This window comes from Ananas comosus, linkage group 1 (genome assembly GCF_001540865.1).
Source record: "Ananas comosus cultivar F153 linkage group 1, ASM154086v1, whole genome shotgun sequence".
Taxonomy (NCBI): domain Eukaryota; kingdom Viridiplantae; phylum Streptophyta; class Magnoliopsida; order Poales; family Bromeliaceae; genus Ananas; species Ananas comosus.
In genome coordinates, this window is record NC_033621.1 from 21,548,898 (window position 1) to 21,567,857 (window position 18,960).

Below are 18,960 nucleotides of genomic sequence, written 5' to 3' on the forward strand. Positions count from 1 at the left end.
GTGTCTTCTAACATGATGATGAATTCAACCTGGGTCACAGCTGTGGTGAGGGCTCTTTTCATCTTTTCCCCCTTTTTATTTTGCTTTTGTTAATTTGATCTATGTGTTCATCCTTAATTTGGATTAATTAGTGGAATTATTATGCAAATATAAGTATGGTTTGATCCAAATGGTGGAACTAAATTTGGTGAAACTTTTGTTTTATGAAAAAACTTCAAATATCATCCTTGTAGCTTCGCATTTTTTTATTTTAGTATTCTGTGGTTTAAATTGTATTAATTTAGTATTTCGGGATTTTATTTTTCTTTTTTTATTATTTCCTTCGTTAATTTTTTTCGTTAAATCAATAACAAAGTTAAAACTAAAAGATACTAAAGTGAATATTCGATAAATCTAAGTGGAGTATCTGAAGTTTTTTGTACATAATTTAATAAAATATTTACAGGAAAGTTGACGAAAAGAAAAAAAATGAAATCACGGGATACTAAATTGATACGTTTTAAATAAAAAAGTACTAAAGTGAGAACATACGAAACTCCATGGGTGATATTTGAAGTTTACCCTTGTTTTATTTGTGAATTGAAGAAATTTTGCGTGACATGTGACCGTTCAATACCAGCTTAATTGCATTATTAGTTTTAGCACTTCACTATATTATTTTCATAATATAGTGAAGTGTTTAAATGAAAAGTATAAGTCATGATAAGTACTGATCATAACTTTGAATTTTGTCTTCTTTGTGTTGGAGATTGTTTGTTAAATTTTTATATTTTTTCTAAATTCGCAGTTCCTATAGGGACTATTCATTTTACACTAAATTAATAATATAAAAATATCACTATTGAAATGTATAAAATCTATTTAAATATTTCTAAATTTTTAGAGAATTCATAACTTTCTATTGAAATTGTTGTTTGTTTTACAGCTTTTTATTTCAATTCTCATTTCACTTTAGAATGAAAATAATCTATTTTATTTATACCTCAATCTGACTTTGAATTCCGGATTAACCGATTTCAAAGTAAATTACTTAAAAACCTTCTCTTACAAACCCCTCCCTATTTTCTTCTTCCACCACTCTTCGCTCTATTAACCAATATCCTCTCTCAAATCCTAAAAACACTTTTAGATGATTCGTTTATCCATTTTCAATTCCAATGCAATTCAATTTTTATTTTCAATTCCTATTTCATTCATGAACTAGATTTGTTCTTCTCTCAAACACCTCTCTCTCTTCTTCCTTCATCACTCTTCGCGCTTTTAACTGATATTCTCTCTCAAAATCCTAAATGTCCATTCGGATTTCCATTCTAATAATAAGTCAGATATTTTTAAATGATTCGTCATTCCATTTTCAATTCCAATGCAATTCAAGTTTTATTTTCACTTTCGATTTCAATCGTGAACTAGACATGTCCTCAAAGTATTTTTCCTGTGGCCTCCCTTTCTCCATCTACATTTCAAACCAAGCTGTGATAAGGTCCAAACAATTTTCAATTCAAGCTTGAGTTGATTTGAACTTAGTATAGAATTTATCTATCATAAATAAACAATCAAAAGAGCCCGTCTAGCTCAGTAGGTAGAGCGCAAGGCTCTTAACCTTGTGGTCGTGGGTTCGAGCCCCACGGTGGGCGATTACAATTTACTTCTTTTTTTAAACTTTGTTGGGGGGTGGGGGGAAATCCAAAGTGGACCCTAAATAATTTTAAATATAAAAAGGATTTTAATTAATTTCATTTTAAGTATTTTGGAAGTATAGGTAAATAATGGACCTAATTAATTTTAAATGTATGAAGTGAAAGTGCAGTTAGGTTTTATGTTTTCTGAAAACAAACCAAGTGGACTAATTAATTTTAAGGGATAATTGCCTGTATACCCTTCAAAACTTCGGAAATATCTCATTTATCCCTATTTTTTTTTTCAATATGTCCCTCGTAGTTTCTCCGTTATTTCAAAATGCCATTACAGTTATCATCCGTTAAGTTAACTTGGGTTAAATGTGAGTTAAATATCTATCACAGTTAAAAAAAAAATTAAAATGCCACTTTTGTCCTTAACTTAAGGGCAAATAAAAAATGGTGGTGATGGTAGAAGGGTATATTTGAAAAGACCAAAAAGTAAAATACGTTTTGCGCCTCTAACTTAAGTGTAAATAAGAAAAGTTGGTGCTGGTAGAAGGATATATTTGAAAGGGCAAAATAGTAATTTCATAAAGATAATAGAGTTTATTAACAGATTTTAACTCTAGGAGTATATTTGAAATAACTTAAAATGTAAAAAAAGTATTTTCAATATTAACCTTCTAAGAGAGGTAAATCAGAAAGTCGAAAACTTTTTAGGGATATATAAGTAATTGCCCCTAATTTTAAATTTAAATAATTTAAATTTAAAACGGATGTGCAGCGGTTGATTAGTCCTTGAACCTTCCATTTCGTATTACTGGATTCCTAATCTTAGGTTTTGTTGCAGGGTTGTGGTAGGTAAGATTTTTTTGCGGCTCAAATTGAGAATTTTGGGTGAAAATTTTCCCTGTTTTGGTAATTTAATATGAAGTTGATAAAAACCGAATCTCAATAGTCTTTGTATCAAGATAATTTTGAAGAACAAAAATTATATATGGCATAAAACTATCATTAACGTGTTCTGATTCTAACCATAAAATGTATACAGTATACATCTTACACCAAGGTTATAGACTCCTATTAGGTATCATCTCTCATTTTGCATTGATAACGGCTCCAAGGTTATCATTACAAAATATATCAATATTTAGAGACTAAATTATTTTAGTACCATGTTTAAGGACTTGGTCATAATATAGTGAAAGTGTAGGGGCTACCACACACATTTCACCAATACACTGTTACATTGATACCAACTATTAACATGCATCCTCATCAGTTTATAACAGGGCCACAGCTAATGGTCGTTGAAACCCTAGCTCCACATGAATTGCCCTTGGAGTGAGAGCTGTTCCTGTGTTCAAAGCTTTTCCTTGCTATGTCCCTCATTGCACCAGCTAAGGAGAGCTTAGGGTTTAGCTTGACAGTCCTGTTGAACTTCCTGCACAGAGACATGTGGGACTCCAAAGCCTCGTCGACGGCGAGGACGGCCGGAAGCGCTTTTTTCTGCTGCTCCCTCACGGCTTCCGCGCAAAGCCCGCAGACCCATTTCCCGCAGAATGCTTCTCTGATCCGACTTATGTACTTGGGGGTGCAGTCCTCAGACATGCCGCAGCATTCGCACTCCACGATGGCCTCGTTCGTGTTGTTCGTGTCGATGGTCGGACCGCTTGGATCGCTGTTGAGCGGGTGTTTGTTATCGGTCTCTTGAAAGTTTGCGGCGACGATTCTTCTCAGCCCTTGACCCTTCTTTTGAGTAGCGAATGAAAAGAGACAGAGAAAAGGTTAGCAAGGTATATACTATCGAAGATAATAAGATAACACGCGAAATAGATGCAAATATGCATGCAAATGAACCAAACACACTTCTGCGTGAATGCATGCACAACTTCGATTCGATCTTAAACTACATCAATTCTTAATCTGGGGTTCATAGAAAGAGACTAGAATGCTATAACTCTACCAACTTCTCTCTCGTGTTTTCACAAGCATGCATACACATGCGCGCATGCATAAACACCTGCAGATACGGACGCATGCACGCGCACAGAGAGAGAGAGAGAGAGAGAGTACAAATTCAATTCACTTCAACATCAACTCTCAATCTGGGTGGATAGGAAAGAGACTAAGAATATTACAGTTCTGTTAATTTTTCTTCCACTTGTTTTCACAAACATGCAGACACATGGATGTGCGAACACGTGCACGTGCAAATACACATAAACACCCAGAGAGAGAGAGAGAGAGAGATTAAGCCCAAAACTTCGCTTGATGTTTGTTCATTGCATGAGAACACACCAAACAAAACTACTCCCGAATTTATTTCATTATAACTATGCTATGAATACACTACTTTTGTAATTAAGAACAAGTAGTACAAAAGAAGATTACCCAAGGTGGAAGATGGCCAGGCTCTTCTTCTCTACCAAGAGGCTCTGATTGCATGGATCCTTGCAATTAGTGAGACCCTCGTCTTTGGTTTCTTTGTTAACCTTAATAGGGTTATGGGGTTGGCTACCCTTTTTATAGAGAGAGTAAATTTCATATAGGTCCCTGCAAATATAGCGAATGGCTAATATATCCCTACAAGTTCAACTTTCCTATGTTATCTCTGCAAAAATCCTGATGTTTTCAAATATGTTCCTCTGATTTGTTACCGTTAGAGAACTATTTATATTTTCAATTTTGCCATTACAAATATATCTCTCCAAAAGCCATAATAGACTAAGGGCCTGTTTGGCCTAGCTTCTGAAAAAGTGATTTTGATTTGGAGAAGTGATTTTGGTTAAAAACTGTAGAGCGTTTGGCAGAGTTTAGATAAAAGTGATTTTTCTGAAGTGATTTTGAAAAACTGTTTGGCAAATTTTTTCTGATGTTTGCATAAATTAATATTTTTATTAAATTTTATTTTAAAAGAATTTAAAATCTAAATTTAAATTTGAATTAAAATTAAAATTTTTAAATTTCAAAATTGTACAAAATTTAAAATTTGATATTTTAATTTAAATTTTAAATTTTAAAATAATTATGAAATTAAAAATTAAAAATATAAATATAAATTTAACAAATATAATAAGATATGAATTTTTAAAATATAAAATTAATATATAATATAAATTTAAATTAAAATTTCAAAGCTTAATTTAGAATTTAAAGTTTAAAATTTAAATCCTAAATTTAAAATTAAAATTATTAAATTAAAATTTAAATGTAATAATATAATAGATTATGAAATTAAAATATAAAATATGGTAAGTTAAAATATAATTTTAAAATTTAAATTATTAAAATTAAGAATATTTGAATATCTAAGAATTTAAAATTAAAATGAAAAATTTGGAATTATTTAAAATTTAAAAAAAAATTGAATATTTAAAATTTAAAATTAAAAATTTAAATTTGAATATTAATAAAATTAAAAAATTTAAAATTTAATATTTAAAATTTAATATTTAAATTTGTCATTTTAAAATTTGAAAATTTAAAATTTGAATAATTTAAAATATTAAAATTTAAATGAATTTTAAAAATTAATTTAAATTTGAAATTTAAAAATTAAATTTAAATTTGAGATTATAAAAATTAAATAATAAATTTGAAATTTGAAATTTATGAAATTAAAGAAATTAAATTTAAATTTGAAATGTCTGAAATATTTGATCGAAAATTTAAAAATTAAATTTAAATTTAAATATTGAAATTAAAATAAAAATAAAAATTTGAAGTTTTAATCCAAAATCAGAATCAGATTTCAAGAAGCAGCTTTTTTCTGCTTCTGATTCTGGGGCCTTCAAAATCAGTTTTCTGATTCTAAAAAGCAGAATCAGATTTTAAAAGTGAGTTGCCAAACGCTCTATTGAGCCGAAAATCATTTTTCAGCCCAAAAGCGCTTTTTAAAAGCTAGGCCAAACACCCCCTAATAGTATGATATAAAGGGATAAAAATGTCAAAAATTAATTGGGGTTAAGTGTCTAATCTATGATTAACTAAATTTTTCTAACGGATTCTAACGGCAGGGACATATTTGAAAACATCAGGACTTTGTAGGAACAACATATGAAAGTTAAACTTCGTAGGAATATATTTGCCATTCACTATATTTGCAGGAACTTGTATGAAATTAACCCTCATAGATATTATAAGAAATTTGTACTACAAAAAGTTAATAAAGGGATTAGACATATAAGGGGGGGAAGAACCCAACCTGGCGAGTTTCTATCAAGCAAAAGTGGGGATATGATTAGTTACCATGACAGCTTAAGCTGACAAGTGATAAAACTCCTCACATGATGTACAATCCAAGATTTTAATTTATATAAAATACAGGACTAATATTCTTAACATACCGCTAGGACGCGTGCTAGGTCCTACTAGTACATGGCACGAACCCAATGTGGTTATATAAGAATTGGGCAAAACCGATTTGAAAGATCTGGTCTAAGCTAGATAAGAAGTAGATAAACCATATTGAAAGAACGGGATGAACCAATTGATAACTAGACAATAATCAATTAAAGCAAGGCCGAAACTGAAAGGTATTGGGCCGTATCTCATGAGGAAGGTGTGATTTAAGCTTTACTGCCAAGTTAAAGAGCTCAAACCCACCCCAAATGCTAAAGCTGATTGGTAAAGAAACCCCTCATATTTTATACAGACCAGGATTCTAATTTATATCGAATGCAAGACTAATATTCTTCAATAAGGAGCCTCACAAGTCACAAAAGGCATTGAACCAACATTGTGATATTCTCTCTTCTCTAGATTCCACTGCAATACTCATAACTCTACTCATCGAGCACTTAGCCTTACAAGAGATTAGCCATATTCTCCACATAATGTTATTCTAATTGGAAATCAGTCAAAATTTGAGAATCCTAACCAAAATAAATCCACCACCATCAAAGCTCGACATTCAACAGGTCAAATCAAATGAAGCAACAATACTCAATTGATCCACCCTATGCTCAATCTAGCAACTCCAGAACACCCACATAGCCTACAAACAGGATCCACAAACATCTATCAAGCTTGCTTAAGTGGCCAAATTTTATTGCAGATGTTTGTGAAGCTAAGGAATAGATCCATCCTTTCGATACCATGAGTTCATAGACGCCTATAGGACAAATTTGTAAGCGTAGCATTAATCATCTGCGTAATAAAAATATGACTCCAACATAAAAGGCCAAGTAAAGATAGATATAACTGGTAGAGAGGTTTTGGATTCACCATCAAGGAGCACATTGGAAGAGTTGCAGCCATATTTCATGAGTTTTAATAAAAAGGAAAGCATCTTTTTTACACATCTAACCAAATACCTATAAAATGAACTGGATCTGCCGCTCAAATGGCAATTTAAGGTTGTCAAAATCATACCTTGTGATCTATTCACGGGCGGTGAATCTTTTTTCTAGCCTGTCAAACATGTTACTAACCTCATTGATCTTTTTTAAGTTCGGTAGATTGTGCATGAAAGCCTTCTTTAATTTCCTGCCAAGAGATCTCTTTTCATGTTAAATAAGCTTTCATGTCGCTAAACGTGCAATTCAAGGTCACAACGACATTGACATCGTGCATCAAAATAGGAAAAGAATACTAAACTATACATATCATAAGTTATCACTCTGTATTTACATCAGTACATTTTTGATAATTAACTTCAATACACATGGAGTCCATTAAAATTCAATATGTGATGGATAAAGAGAGATACTACATGTAAATTGTTATAAGGAATTATTGCTTTATAAACTTACATGTTTCTTATTACAAAACAAATGTAATTCCTTCCATAAGACCAGAAGTGATCTTAAGAAGCATAAATCACGAGTGCGCAAGAAACTCTGCACTCTGCTCTTTTGCCTAAATTGTTTCACCTTTCATGAATAAAGAGAAAGTAGTATAGTAACCCTGCGATACGACGGGTAGATAATTGGAGAAAAAAAAAAAAACGACGACAATGGAAGAGAAAACTGCGATGGAAGAAACGATGATAAAGGGTCATTCATCTTGCCGATGAAGGAAACTGAAGGAAGAAGAAGAGGAACAGTTCGGCTAAATGCAGAGGTGTGACCCGATTCAGTTCAAGCAAAAAAAAGAAGGTTGATCTGGTTCGGTTCTAGTAAAGAAAGAGAGAAATCTTGTTCATTCCAAGCAAAGAAAGAGAAAAACATGTAAAAGGCTTGAGCCGATTCGGGAGAGCCCACACACAACAATGATCAATTCGGTTCAAGCAAAGAAAGAGAAAAATCCGATTCGATTCAAGCAAAAAAAAAAGAAAACATGTCGAGGATTTGAGCCGGTTCTGATTAGAGCCGACACTCAATAATGAAGGACATGTTGCCATTTAAGAGGAATAATATATAGGTATAGATACAACGACCAATATTTACCTCTATCTCCCTTCAGGTTACATAAAACTGATTTATGGTTAAAGTGTAAGGCAGGGTGTTAGATGATGTTCTAAATTGTAGATTCTTTTCGCATTTGGTAGCATTTTATATGTACATCATATGAAACCAATCTGCTTACTTTGTGCTTTACTTTTAGCTTTTGAACCCCTTTACGCTCGTAGAGTGAAATTTCCTAAAATTAACATTCCATTAAATCTTGAAAAATGCGAGATATATAAAAGAAGAATGCAAATTTGAAAGAAAAGAAAAATATGACAGTAATTCAGTAAAATTATTCCCTGTAAGTTCTATTTTCTAGAAATTTGTTCATCCTACAATATTTGCAACATGATTCCAACTACATATATAAGTGAGTCTCAAGTAAGATCAAGTTCAAAATGTGGGAATAAAAATGCAGGAACTAGGAGATAGAAAAGTTGTAGGGACATGTAGAATTAAATTACTGAAATAAATACTGTAGAATTAAATAGCTGAAAGAAATACTGTTTTCAGTACTCTTAAACAACATACAGTTGTATTTAGAAAGACCCTATACAAGGAATACTAGTTTCTTTTCAACTAACAAAGAAGCGCTTTTTCGATAGAAAGCAAAGATATGGCAAAAAATAACATGTGAAGAAGTTGCAACTTGATATAACTCTTCATTCTTCTGAAATTTTGGTGACAGCACCCAACCAAAGAAAAGAAAAGAAAAGAAAAAAAAAAAAAAAACAGATACAGAGATTAAAAATTTTCTATGGTTGAAAAGTCATTCATTTCCATTGTCTTTCACAACGATCACTGTTTGCCTGATTGAATGATAAACAAATAATCTTTAATAAAAGAAGATAATTGTTCACAAGAAGGAAATAACTTTACATTTTCTAGTTTTTTTCGTTGTGTTAAAGGTCCCTGTATAGATTCAAAGAGCCAAAATGTTAGAGAAAAGAAGATTAGTGACAACTATTGTACTCAGTCATGCAATAGGCTAGTTTGGCGAATGAAAATAATCTACAACTTTTATTAAGGAAATGAGCTTCGGGACCTAAAGCAAAAACTTTAATTTGAAATTTCTACTTCTTTTGCAACAAAAAGTTGTTTAGCGAATCTTTGACGAAAAAGCTCGTAGTGATTCTCATACAACACTTCAGAATCCCTAATGTAACAGGATATTTGGATGGTTATATCAAATTCCAATTATATAGGATTAAACTGTAGTAAACAAGTAGGTTGATAGAAAAGATATTCAACAGTTCCATGCTAGTGACAGATATCATGAAGTATTGAACTTAAATTAACTATTCAGTAATATAATTAAGTGGCAAACTCATGTAAACAGGAGCAGGTTAAAAAAAAAAAAAGAAAAGAAAAGAATTAATATATCTCAAGGGAAAAAAACAAAAAAAAAGATAAAGGTAAAAAGTGGATAGTATGGCAGTTTATCAAGGAACACTCTAAACCCAACAAATCATTTAATTGTAAGGTGAAAAAAAAAGCACATTTTGAAATATCAAAATAGTTATGTGGTATACCAATTGTTGGGAACCTGCTACTTGTCCTGATATCAGATTTTAAGAATCCGCAACTCGCTTTAATACCGACTGCTGTTGATTCGATATCGATTGTTGAAATTCTGCAACGAAAACGTCAAATCAGATTTTTACCATAAATCCGTCTGCTCAGCAAAAATGCTATTGTTGGCACAATCATAAAAGAGAGAAATCAAATAAAAATACAAGCAAAACAAAATTCACCAAACAAAGCTATTGTTGGCACAATCATAAAAGAGAGAAATTAAATAAAAATACAAGCGAAACAAAATTCACCAAACAAAAAGGAAATTATACCTAACTCCTCTTTAACGTAAAATAGCTTCAATTCAAGCCCTCTTTCCGTCTCTTGCTCTTCTCTCATCTTCTATAAATCCAAAAAAAAATCTTTTTTCGTGTAGAGAATTTTCTATTTTAATATTTAACTTTACAATACTTTTGAAATTGTCACGATACTCCGCACGGTTTGGATCGGGACTGGTTTGGCTAACGCCCAACATATAAAATAGAATGAGTGTCGAGACATGCCATTGTGCCGTGCCATATCGACACCACAATCAAAACCCGAACCACTCGCTCCGACGGATCAAAGGCAATTTTCATTCTCTCTCTGATAATAACTGCACACATAGTACAGAGCAATTTCTCAACCAACAAACGAAACCAGAGTTGGGTCGGATTTTCCCATCACGGACGCACCGAAACCCGATTCGAAACCAACACTCAATTAAACAATCCCATCAAGATCCATCAAAAAAAACCCACTAATAAAAGAAAAATTAGAAAAAAAGAAACACTACTTCACATTCGCCCTATTCGGAAAAGAGAACTACATGAAACCCTAGATCCGTTTAGGGTTCCCTCTGTACCTTCGATGAGTAAAAATACGGCGAGGACGAGGGTTTGCGGCGAGGGCACGAACGAGACAAAAAAAACAAAAAAGAAGGAAAAAGTAAAATGTACGGATACTCCCTTTTTTTTTGGTGAGTGGGGGAGGGGTGAAAAATTTAATATATGGGGATCCTCTGTCCTATAACGCGAGTTTGAAATTGTCATGATTCCGACCCAAATTTCGAGATTTGGATTGGTTATGAATTTCGAATCTAAAATTTAAAGTTGGACTGATTTTTGGAAAATTTAAAAGCTTTTTACATATTCAAATTTAATATTTTTGAGCTAAATTGACTATTGAGATATTTAAATTCAACATTTAGCTCAAATTTTTAATTTAATTTTGATACGAGCTACCGCAAGGATTATCAGAGTTCTGGCACCACTAGGGTGGCAATCCAGCTCGTTGTTCGCGAGCTGGCTAGTGATGAGCTCGAAATCAGTTCGAGATAAAGTCGCTTGTTTAGTAAACGAGTCAAATACGAGCTGAATTGTTTAGCTTGTTTAATAAACAAGCCGAACACGAGATGGGGTTAGCTTGCTTGTGTTCGGCTCAATAATAGCTCAAATACATATATTTTATATTTATATAATTTATATTTATATAAATAAATAAATAATNGATAAGATTTTATAAATTTATTTTTTATATATATTAAATGTAATCCTTTTAACTTATTGTTCGTTGGCCAGCTCGTGAGCTAGCTCGTGTTCGGCTCATTTATTAACGAGCCGAACACGAGCTGAATTTTTTGGCTCGATACTTTAACAAGCCAGCTCGTGTTCGGTTTGTTTATTAAACAAGCCGAACACGAGCCGACCTAAGCTCGCTCGTGTTCGGCTCGTTTACACCCCTAGGCACCACGTACTCCAATAAAGTTTGGACTCATGCATGCAGTTCTGGTTAGTGTACGGTCGAACAACCATGCTTTCACGGTTGATCGACGGGAAACACAGATGATCGGCTACAGCCGCGGCCAACTGCTCTACCAATTACGATCGACTGTCGTTCGCCTAAAGGTTGATCGTGGAATCATCCAGTGAGAGCAAATTGCGTTTCTTCGATGGTTTATTTTAGACTTAGGATTGACGGATCCTCCGATCACTCCCTCATTACACTCTCGATCATGGAATTTGAGAAATCTGTGATTCTGAGGCAGTTAAGTGGTTTCTAAATAATCGGCTTAATATCAAGTACTCAATTTACACAGATTCGACTACTATCATTCATTCTTGTTTGTTTAAGGACCAGCATAATTCGTTTTCACTACAAGAATTAGAGCGTATTGCTTCGCTTCGACGTCTTTTGGAGTCCAACAATAATATTCTTATAGGGTGGTCGTCTAGATATAGTTCTTTTTCACAACGTATTGATAAATTAGCTAAATGGGGCCTTGGTTCCCAGGTAGCTTCTAGTTGGTCTTCTTTCGCAGAGTTTGAGAAGTCTGTAACTCCTTATCATATAGAATAAATGCCTTATGGTGTTATTTTCAAAAAAAAAAAAAAAAAATCTCTCTAAATTGTGCAATTAAAATAGTTCAAGTTTTCTTGTTCTTATTGAATATCCTTAACGATATAAACGAACTAATTAAAGTTATGACCTAACTATATGTACGCATTTTGATACTACTTGATTTGTGATTGATAATAGGGGTACAAATTGATCACTGCGCTTCTTTATTGAATTCATGTTAAATTCTTGAATATTGGTGGTAGTTTGTTGAAATTTTAGCAACAATCTCTTATGGTATTAGCGGGAATGAATAAAATAAGTTTCGAATTTGAGACACGGTACATGTTATGACGAGCTATTCTAATATCACACACAGTATATAGAAATAGATCGAAGGTAGAGTTCGTAGATTAGATTCCTTTCGGTTCCCTCATTTTTTGCTTTCTAATGTAAAATAAACTTTGGAGTTTTGAAATATATTTTATGTTTTAAAAGCCTTGCACATTCATAAATTTCGGATTTAAATTAAAATTGTTCAGTTATCTTGCAAGATAAATTAATTGAAGAAAACATCCAGTTGAAGTCGGATGCGCCTGGTGTAAAATCACTTGAGTTTACGTAACTCAAGTTCGCATTTTACAAGATCGATTTTTGGATAACATAGTATCAAAGTAAATCCTATGGCCCCTCAATCCGTTTTGAAGGACATTTTAAGCTTGATTCCTGTATTTGTAATTCTATCATATTTTTCTATCTACTATATTATTTCAGTCTTTCTCACCACTTCTTCGATCAGCCTATATATTATGTTCACTTGATATTAGATATGCAAACGGGGCAGATCTAGGGGCGGGAACCCCGCCCCACCTCCCGCCCTGACTAGTAAATTCCGTCCCGAATCTGTGACGAGTTAAAAAATATATCCCATAATCCGCTCCGTCTCGTAACCTACCTTCCGTCGGCGCCCCGAATCTGCCCCCGCCAACTAATATTTTTTATAAAATTATAATATTATTAATATTTTATAAAATATAAATTAATAATTTTTAATAATATTATATATATAATTAACAATATTAATTATAAAAATTAAAAATATCAATCACAATTCAAAGNATATAAATTAATAATTTTTAATAATATTATATATATAATTAACAATATTAATTATAAAAATTAAAAATATCAATCACAATTCAAAGTAAAATTCAAAAGTTTCAAGTACATAAAAAATGAGAGCACTAAATTATTTGTATTTTGGACTTTTTTGTAACTACATTATTTTTTAGGGATATTTTTTAAAATATAAATAGTTTTCAGGACGGATACGGGGCAGATTCTGAGCGGCTCAAAATTTCTCCTGCTTCGAATCCGTCCCGGATTATAAAAATTACTTCGTTTCCCGTCCCAAATCCGTTTATTTTCTCCCATTTACTGTTCCATTCGGAGCGGATCGGGACGGGAGCTCCACCAACCCAGATCCGTTTGCATACCTACTTGATATTCACCGTACATGTGAGTGACCATGAGTATATGTTTCTGTATATTATTTCATTATTTTTTCATTACTTCTTTAGTTAGTCCACATGGCATATTTTTACTTGATATTCATCATGCATGTGTGCGAGGATATTTATTCATGTCTATTATTTCGTTCCCTTGTTCATTTCTTCTTCAATCATTCTACGCAACATATTTACCTAATATTCATCATGCACGCAAGTAAAACTGCTAAAAAATTCTAAATTTATTTTTACTAAATCGATCTTTTGGGTAATACATTGCAATTTGAAAAGTGATGTGTGAGTAGCGATATGAGAAGTAGCGTCGCTTTAAGTCTTCTTTTCGCAACTTCTTTTTGCACTGGAATTAGAAGCGTCAAATTAAATCTCTTAGTTTTGAGGCTCAAGCTAAAGGTTGCTAGAAATGTGAAGCAACTAAACTACTAACGTGGGATCCCCGGATACCGAATATCGATTCCTTAGTCGAACTCATCGTTAGAGATTGTTGCCGCTGAAAATAGAACCAAAAATAGATCAGAAAGGATAATTAAGTGAAGGCATGTTATATTTTAACTATAGAAACCATGCTATCCGCTTTGTTCTTTTATTTTAGAAATCGGCTTAGGACTATTTGGTTCTTGAAAAAAGTGTGGAAAAAAAAATTCTAAGAAAAAAGTTTTCTATGCAAAATCTTTTTCCAGCTTTACGCCCGTTTTCAAGAGTTAAAAACTATTTTTTTAGAAACTTTTTTCATTTCATTTTTTCAAAAAAAAAAATCAAAAAAACGAAAACACTAGCTTTTCCTAAAATTTGAGAAAAAAAACTTTCCAAAAAAACTAGTTTATTTTTTTGCCAATTTGCATAAAAAATTCACTTATTTTGGGCTTTTGCAAAATCGGGCCATCTTTTTCGTTTTTGCAGATTCGGTCCGCTTTTTCAGTAAACTGACCAAAATACCCTTATTACTTTTTCTCTTTCCTCTTTCTCTCTCTTCTTCGTTTCTCTTGTTCTTTTTTTTTTCTCGCCGACAGAGCGGAGGCGGAGCGGAGGTAAAAACGGTCCGTCTCGCCTCTCACCCTCATGCTCTCGCCCTCGCCCTTGCCCTCGTCCATGCACCCCCCACCTTCCTCGCCTCCAACCCCGTTAAGGCCACGCCGCGATTTTTTTTTTTGCTTTTTTCTTTTCTTTTCTTCTCCGACTCTTCTCCACCGTCTCCGACGACGACGCCTCTCTCACCCTTCCCCGTCCTTCTCATCTCTCTCTCTCCCTCATTTTCTGCTGCCTCCGACGACGATTTATCTTCGCCGGCACCGACGTCGACACCGTAAAGGTCACTGTGGCGCTACAGCCTTGGAGCGGGGGGTCCATAGCGGTATCGTCACCGGCGCCGTAGCTGTTGGCAGAGAAGGTGACAAAAAAAATTTATAGAAAAAACAGAAAAAAAAATAAAAAAAAATTATATAAAAAGAATGATGAAGATGAAATTGCATCGTTAATTGCAAAAAAATTATAAGTTGTACTATTTAAGATGTAAACTCCTGCTTTAAGATAAAAATTATACTCTTTGAACGAAAATTACGCTCTTTGGGAGATGTTTACACTGTTTTTATTCTTATTGCACTCTTTCAGATGTAAATTATAATCATTAAGATGAAAATTACACTCTTTAAACGAAAGTTGCACTGTTTTTCTCTTGTTATACTATTTTTTATCTTAAACTGCATCCTTTTAAGTGATATTTATACTGTTTCTCCTCTTATTGCACTGGTTCTCCTCTTGTTGCACTATTTCTCCTCTTGTTTATACAAAAATGGTGCAACAAGAGGAGAACAGTGCAACAAGAGGAGAAACAGTATAAATATCTCTTAAAGGGGTGCAGTTTCTCCTCTTATTGTATTATTTCTCCTCTTGTTGCACTATTTCTCATATTGTTTACACAGAAATGGTGCAATAAGAGGAGAAACAGTGCAACAAGAGAAGAAACAGTAGATATATCTCTTAAAATAGTGCAGTTTCTTCTCTTTTTGCATTATTTCTACTCTTGTTGCACTATTTCTCCTATTGTTTACATAGAAATTGTGCAACAAGAGGAGAAATAATAGATATATCTCTTAAAACAGTGCAGTTTCTCCTCTTGTTGTATTATTTCTTCTCTTATTTACACAGAAATGGTGCAACAAGAGGAGAAACAGTATAAATATCTCTTAAAATGGTGCAGTTTAAGATAAAAAATAATGTAACAAGAGAAAAAATGGTACAACAAGAGGAAAACACTGCAACTTTCGTTTAAAGAGTATAATTTTCATTTTAATGAATGCAGTTTACATCTGAAAAAGTACAATAAGAATAGAAACAGTGTAAATATTACTCAAAAGGTGTAATTTTCACCTTCTTCACCGTCGCCTTCTTCTTCACCGTCGCCTCCCTCCTCACCCTCCTCTCCACCGCCCGCGACCCCCTCCTCATCTCCCCCGCCGCTGCGGACTGATCCCGTCGCTGCAGCGGCAGCGGCCACGGCGAACGGGGTCGGGCTGGATGCGGAGGCCGAGGCGGAGAAGAAGACGACGGCGAAGAAGAAGAAGGGGAGGCCGAGCGGCAGGGCGCAGGAGGGAGAGGCGGAGGCGCAGCCGGCGCCGGCGAGGAATGGGGACCATTACACCATTACACCATTACACCATTTTGCACCCATACACCATTACACCATTTGCACCATTACACCATTACACCATTATAATTTTGCACCATTACACCATTACACCATTATAATTTTGCACCATTACACCATTACACCATTTGCACCATTACACCATTACACCATTTGCACCATTACACCATTACACCATTACAATTTTGCACTATTACACCATTATACTATTTGCACCATTACACCGTTACACCATTTGCACCATTACATCATTACACCATTTGCACTATTACACCATTCGCTGGTCGGCGGCTTCTGTGCAGCGGCGGGAGGATGGCGGCGCCGACAGAGAAGAACACGCGCGGCGCCGGCGCCAGCGCCGGCTACGCCTCCGCCTCCCCCTCCTGCGCCTTGCCGCTCGGCCTCCCCTTCTTCTTCTTCGCCGTCGTCTTCTTCTCCGCCTCGGCCTCCGCATCTAGTTTAGGCCTTCTTCTTCGCCGTCGTCTTCTTCTCCGCCTCGCCGTCGTCGGGTTGCATGTACAAGACGGCCAACTCGGTGTACCGACCGGACTCGCCGGAGTCGCGCTTCACCAACTCGTCGGACGAGGGGCGCGATTGGGACATAACCAGCCTGTCGACAGTGCCGTCCGACGATGAGTAGTGCGACGGCGAGTTGTCGGAGAGCGTGATACGCGGCATCAAGTCGTCGGCGCACGTCGACCGCCTCTTCTTTGAGCCCCCCGGCGCCGACACGGGCTCCATACTCGACGACGCGGCATCGAAGAAGGTGGAAGACGACGACGACGACAGCGCCAATAGCGACGGCGACAGCGACGGCGGGGCGGTGCCGTTCAAGGAGAGCGTGGTGGTGGCCATGGAGTCGCGCGACCCCCTCCTTTCCCCTCCCCCCCGCTCTCCTCCGCCTTCGCCGCCACCGCCATGGCCGTGGGCTCGGCGACGGCGACGGAGACGACGGTGGGGGTGGGCTCGGCGGCGGCGGCGGGGGAGAGGAGGAGAAGGTCGCGGGCGGTGGAGAGGAGGGTGAGGAGGGAGACGACGGTGAAGAAGGAGGGTGAGGAGGGAGGCGACGGTCCGGTCCGTCTCTTTTTTTTTCGGCAAGAAAAAAAAAACGACAGAAACGAAGAGGAGAGAGAAAGAGGAAAGAGAAAAAGTAATAAGGGTATTTTGGTCAGTTTGCTGAAAAAGTGGACCGAATCTGCAAAAACGAAAAAGGTGACCCGATTTTGCAAAAGCCCAAAATAAGTGAATTTTTTATGCAAAAAGGCCTTTTTTTTTTTAACCAAATAGACAGAATTAAAAGTTAGAAAAGAGTTTTTCATAAAGAACTTTTTTCTCGAATTTTGTTTTCACACTTTTTTGTGGAACCAAATAGTCTAACAGCTAAAAGTATTAAATAACTGCATACTAACTATCAAAATATTTTTTCATTTGCGCTAGAAACGGTCAGTATAAAATTCATAATGTTAGAATACTGTTGGATTGATGTAGAAATCAATACAAAGGAATACAAGTTTCTTTTTGAGTAATAGAGAATCTTTTCGAAGATACAAAGCAAAGATTCGGTGGAAACAAACATGTGAAAGCACTGCAACTTGCTTTGAAAGGAAAGGGAATTGATATTAACAGCTTCTCACCTGACAGAGGTAATGTATATTCCCTTATTTTGGGGCAAATTTTTTTTTAAAAAAATTCATCTGGTACTAGTAAAATATGAACCATTAGTATCAGCTCTCAAAAAAAAAAAAAAAAGTTACCTTTCCTTTCCGCTAAATGTTGTGACATGTGAAACTCGTATCCAATATGTTTTAAATTAAAATGACATATTACCTAATCATCTAAGGCTGCGTTTGGTGGAGAAGATATTCCGGAACAATACCGAATATCTCCGAATTTGTAATCAAACTGTGAAAGAACAGAGGGGAACAGATTGTTCCGATCAAAGCGGGTTGGTCTGTAACAACCCAATGAAAAATTTTTTTAGGAGAACTAAGAACAACTTTGTTCTTCTTTTTATTTTATTAGATAAATAGATATATAAATAAATATATTAATATAAATAATATTTTTATGATAATATATTTATATTTAATTTTATTATATAATATAAATTAATTATTTTATTTTTAAAAATATATTTAAACACTGCTCTAGACTTCTTATCCAAACGCTACTAAGGTTATCCTCTAGAATATCCCTGAATGCATTCAAACACAAATTTATAATTATTTTATCATGTACCGGAATATTCTCCTATTCACAGGAACAACAAAAGTTGTTCTCCAAAATTTAGTTCGCCAACTAAACTTACCTAGATTATATTTGGTTATAGAACTAGAGGATAACTGTGTTTGTTTCCGAATGTAAAATTTATTCTGACACAAATTAGAACAAGTATAAATTGCATAAAGTTTGTTTTGTTTTGTTTTGTTTTGTTTTTTTTTTTTTTTTTTGTAAAAGGCAACTACATATTTAAAAAAGTTCCTTGTACAAGCATCGAGATGGAGCTTAGCTTTATAATCTAAGTTGTCTAGCTTTAATATTATTTTTTTCTTTTTCTTTTTGTACATGTTTATAATTTGCATAACCAATGCTATATTACTTATCTTTGATTGGGCATTCTTTTTTTATGTGAAACAGTAATTTGGATCTATTTCCTTGTTTATCATGATCAGAGAGGACTTTTTTTTAAGAGTCCACAAAAGTTGTAGATTAGATATTTGTTGAATTAAATGGCCAAAAAGAAAAATAAAGCGGTAGTAATTAACAATTTACAAGGGCAACTACGTATAATTACTGTATTAAGTAGCAACTAAATTAATGAAGGGCCACAACTAGAAAAATTTCTAGAAATAAAGGATTAAAATTTTTAATTCAAGATTAGAATTGTT

The 18,960-nt window shown here is 34.5% G+C and overlaps 1 protein-coding gene and 1 non-coding gene across 7 annotated transcripts; one reads left to right on the forward strand and one right to left on the reverse strand.

Annotated features, from left to right (window-relative positions):
* Positions 1,562 to 1,634, forward strand: TRNAK-CUU. Its single transcript has one exon. It is a non-coding gene; the product is annotated as a tRNA-Lys (tRNA).
* LOC109708231 lies at positions 2,625 to 10,544 on the reverse strand. 6 transcript variants are annotated; one of them, XM_020229920.1, is made up of 5 exons: positions 10,431 to 10,544; positions 9,544 to 9,644; positions 8,151 to 8,204; positions 7,055 to 7,109; positions 2,625 to 3,371 (listed from the first exon to the last, which is right to left on the reverse strand). In XM_020229920.1, the coding sequence occupies exons 4-5, from the start codon at positions 7,088 to 7,090 to the stop codon at positions 2,898 to 2,900; spliced, it is 510 nt and encodes a 169-aa protein (XP_020085509.1). In that variant the 5' UTR covers positions 7,091 to 7,109; positions 8,151 to 8,204; positions 9,544 to 9,644; positions 10,431 to 10,544; the 3' UTR covers positions 2,625 to 2,897. The 6 variants fall into 6 exon arrangements, with proteins under 6 accessions (XP_020085509.1, XP_020085516.1, XP_020085491.1 ...); XM_020229927.1 differs by lacking the exon at positions 8,151 to 8,204 and having other exon boundaries at positions 2,625 to 3,368; XM_020229902.1 differs by lacking the exon at positions 8,151 to 8,204.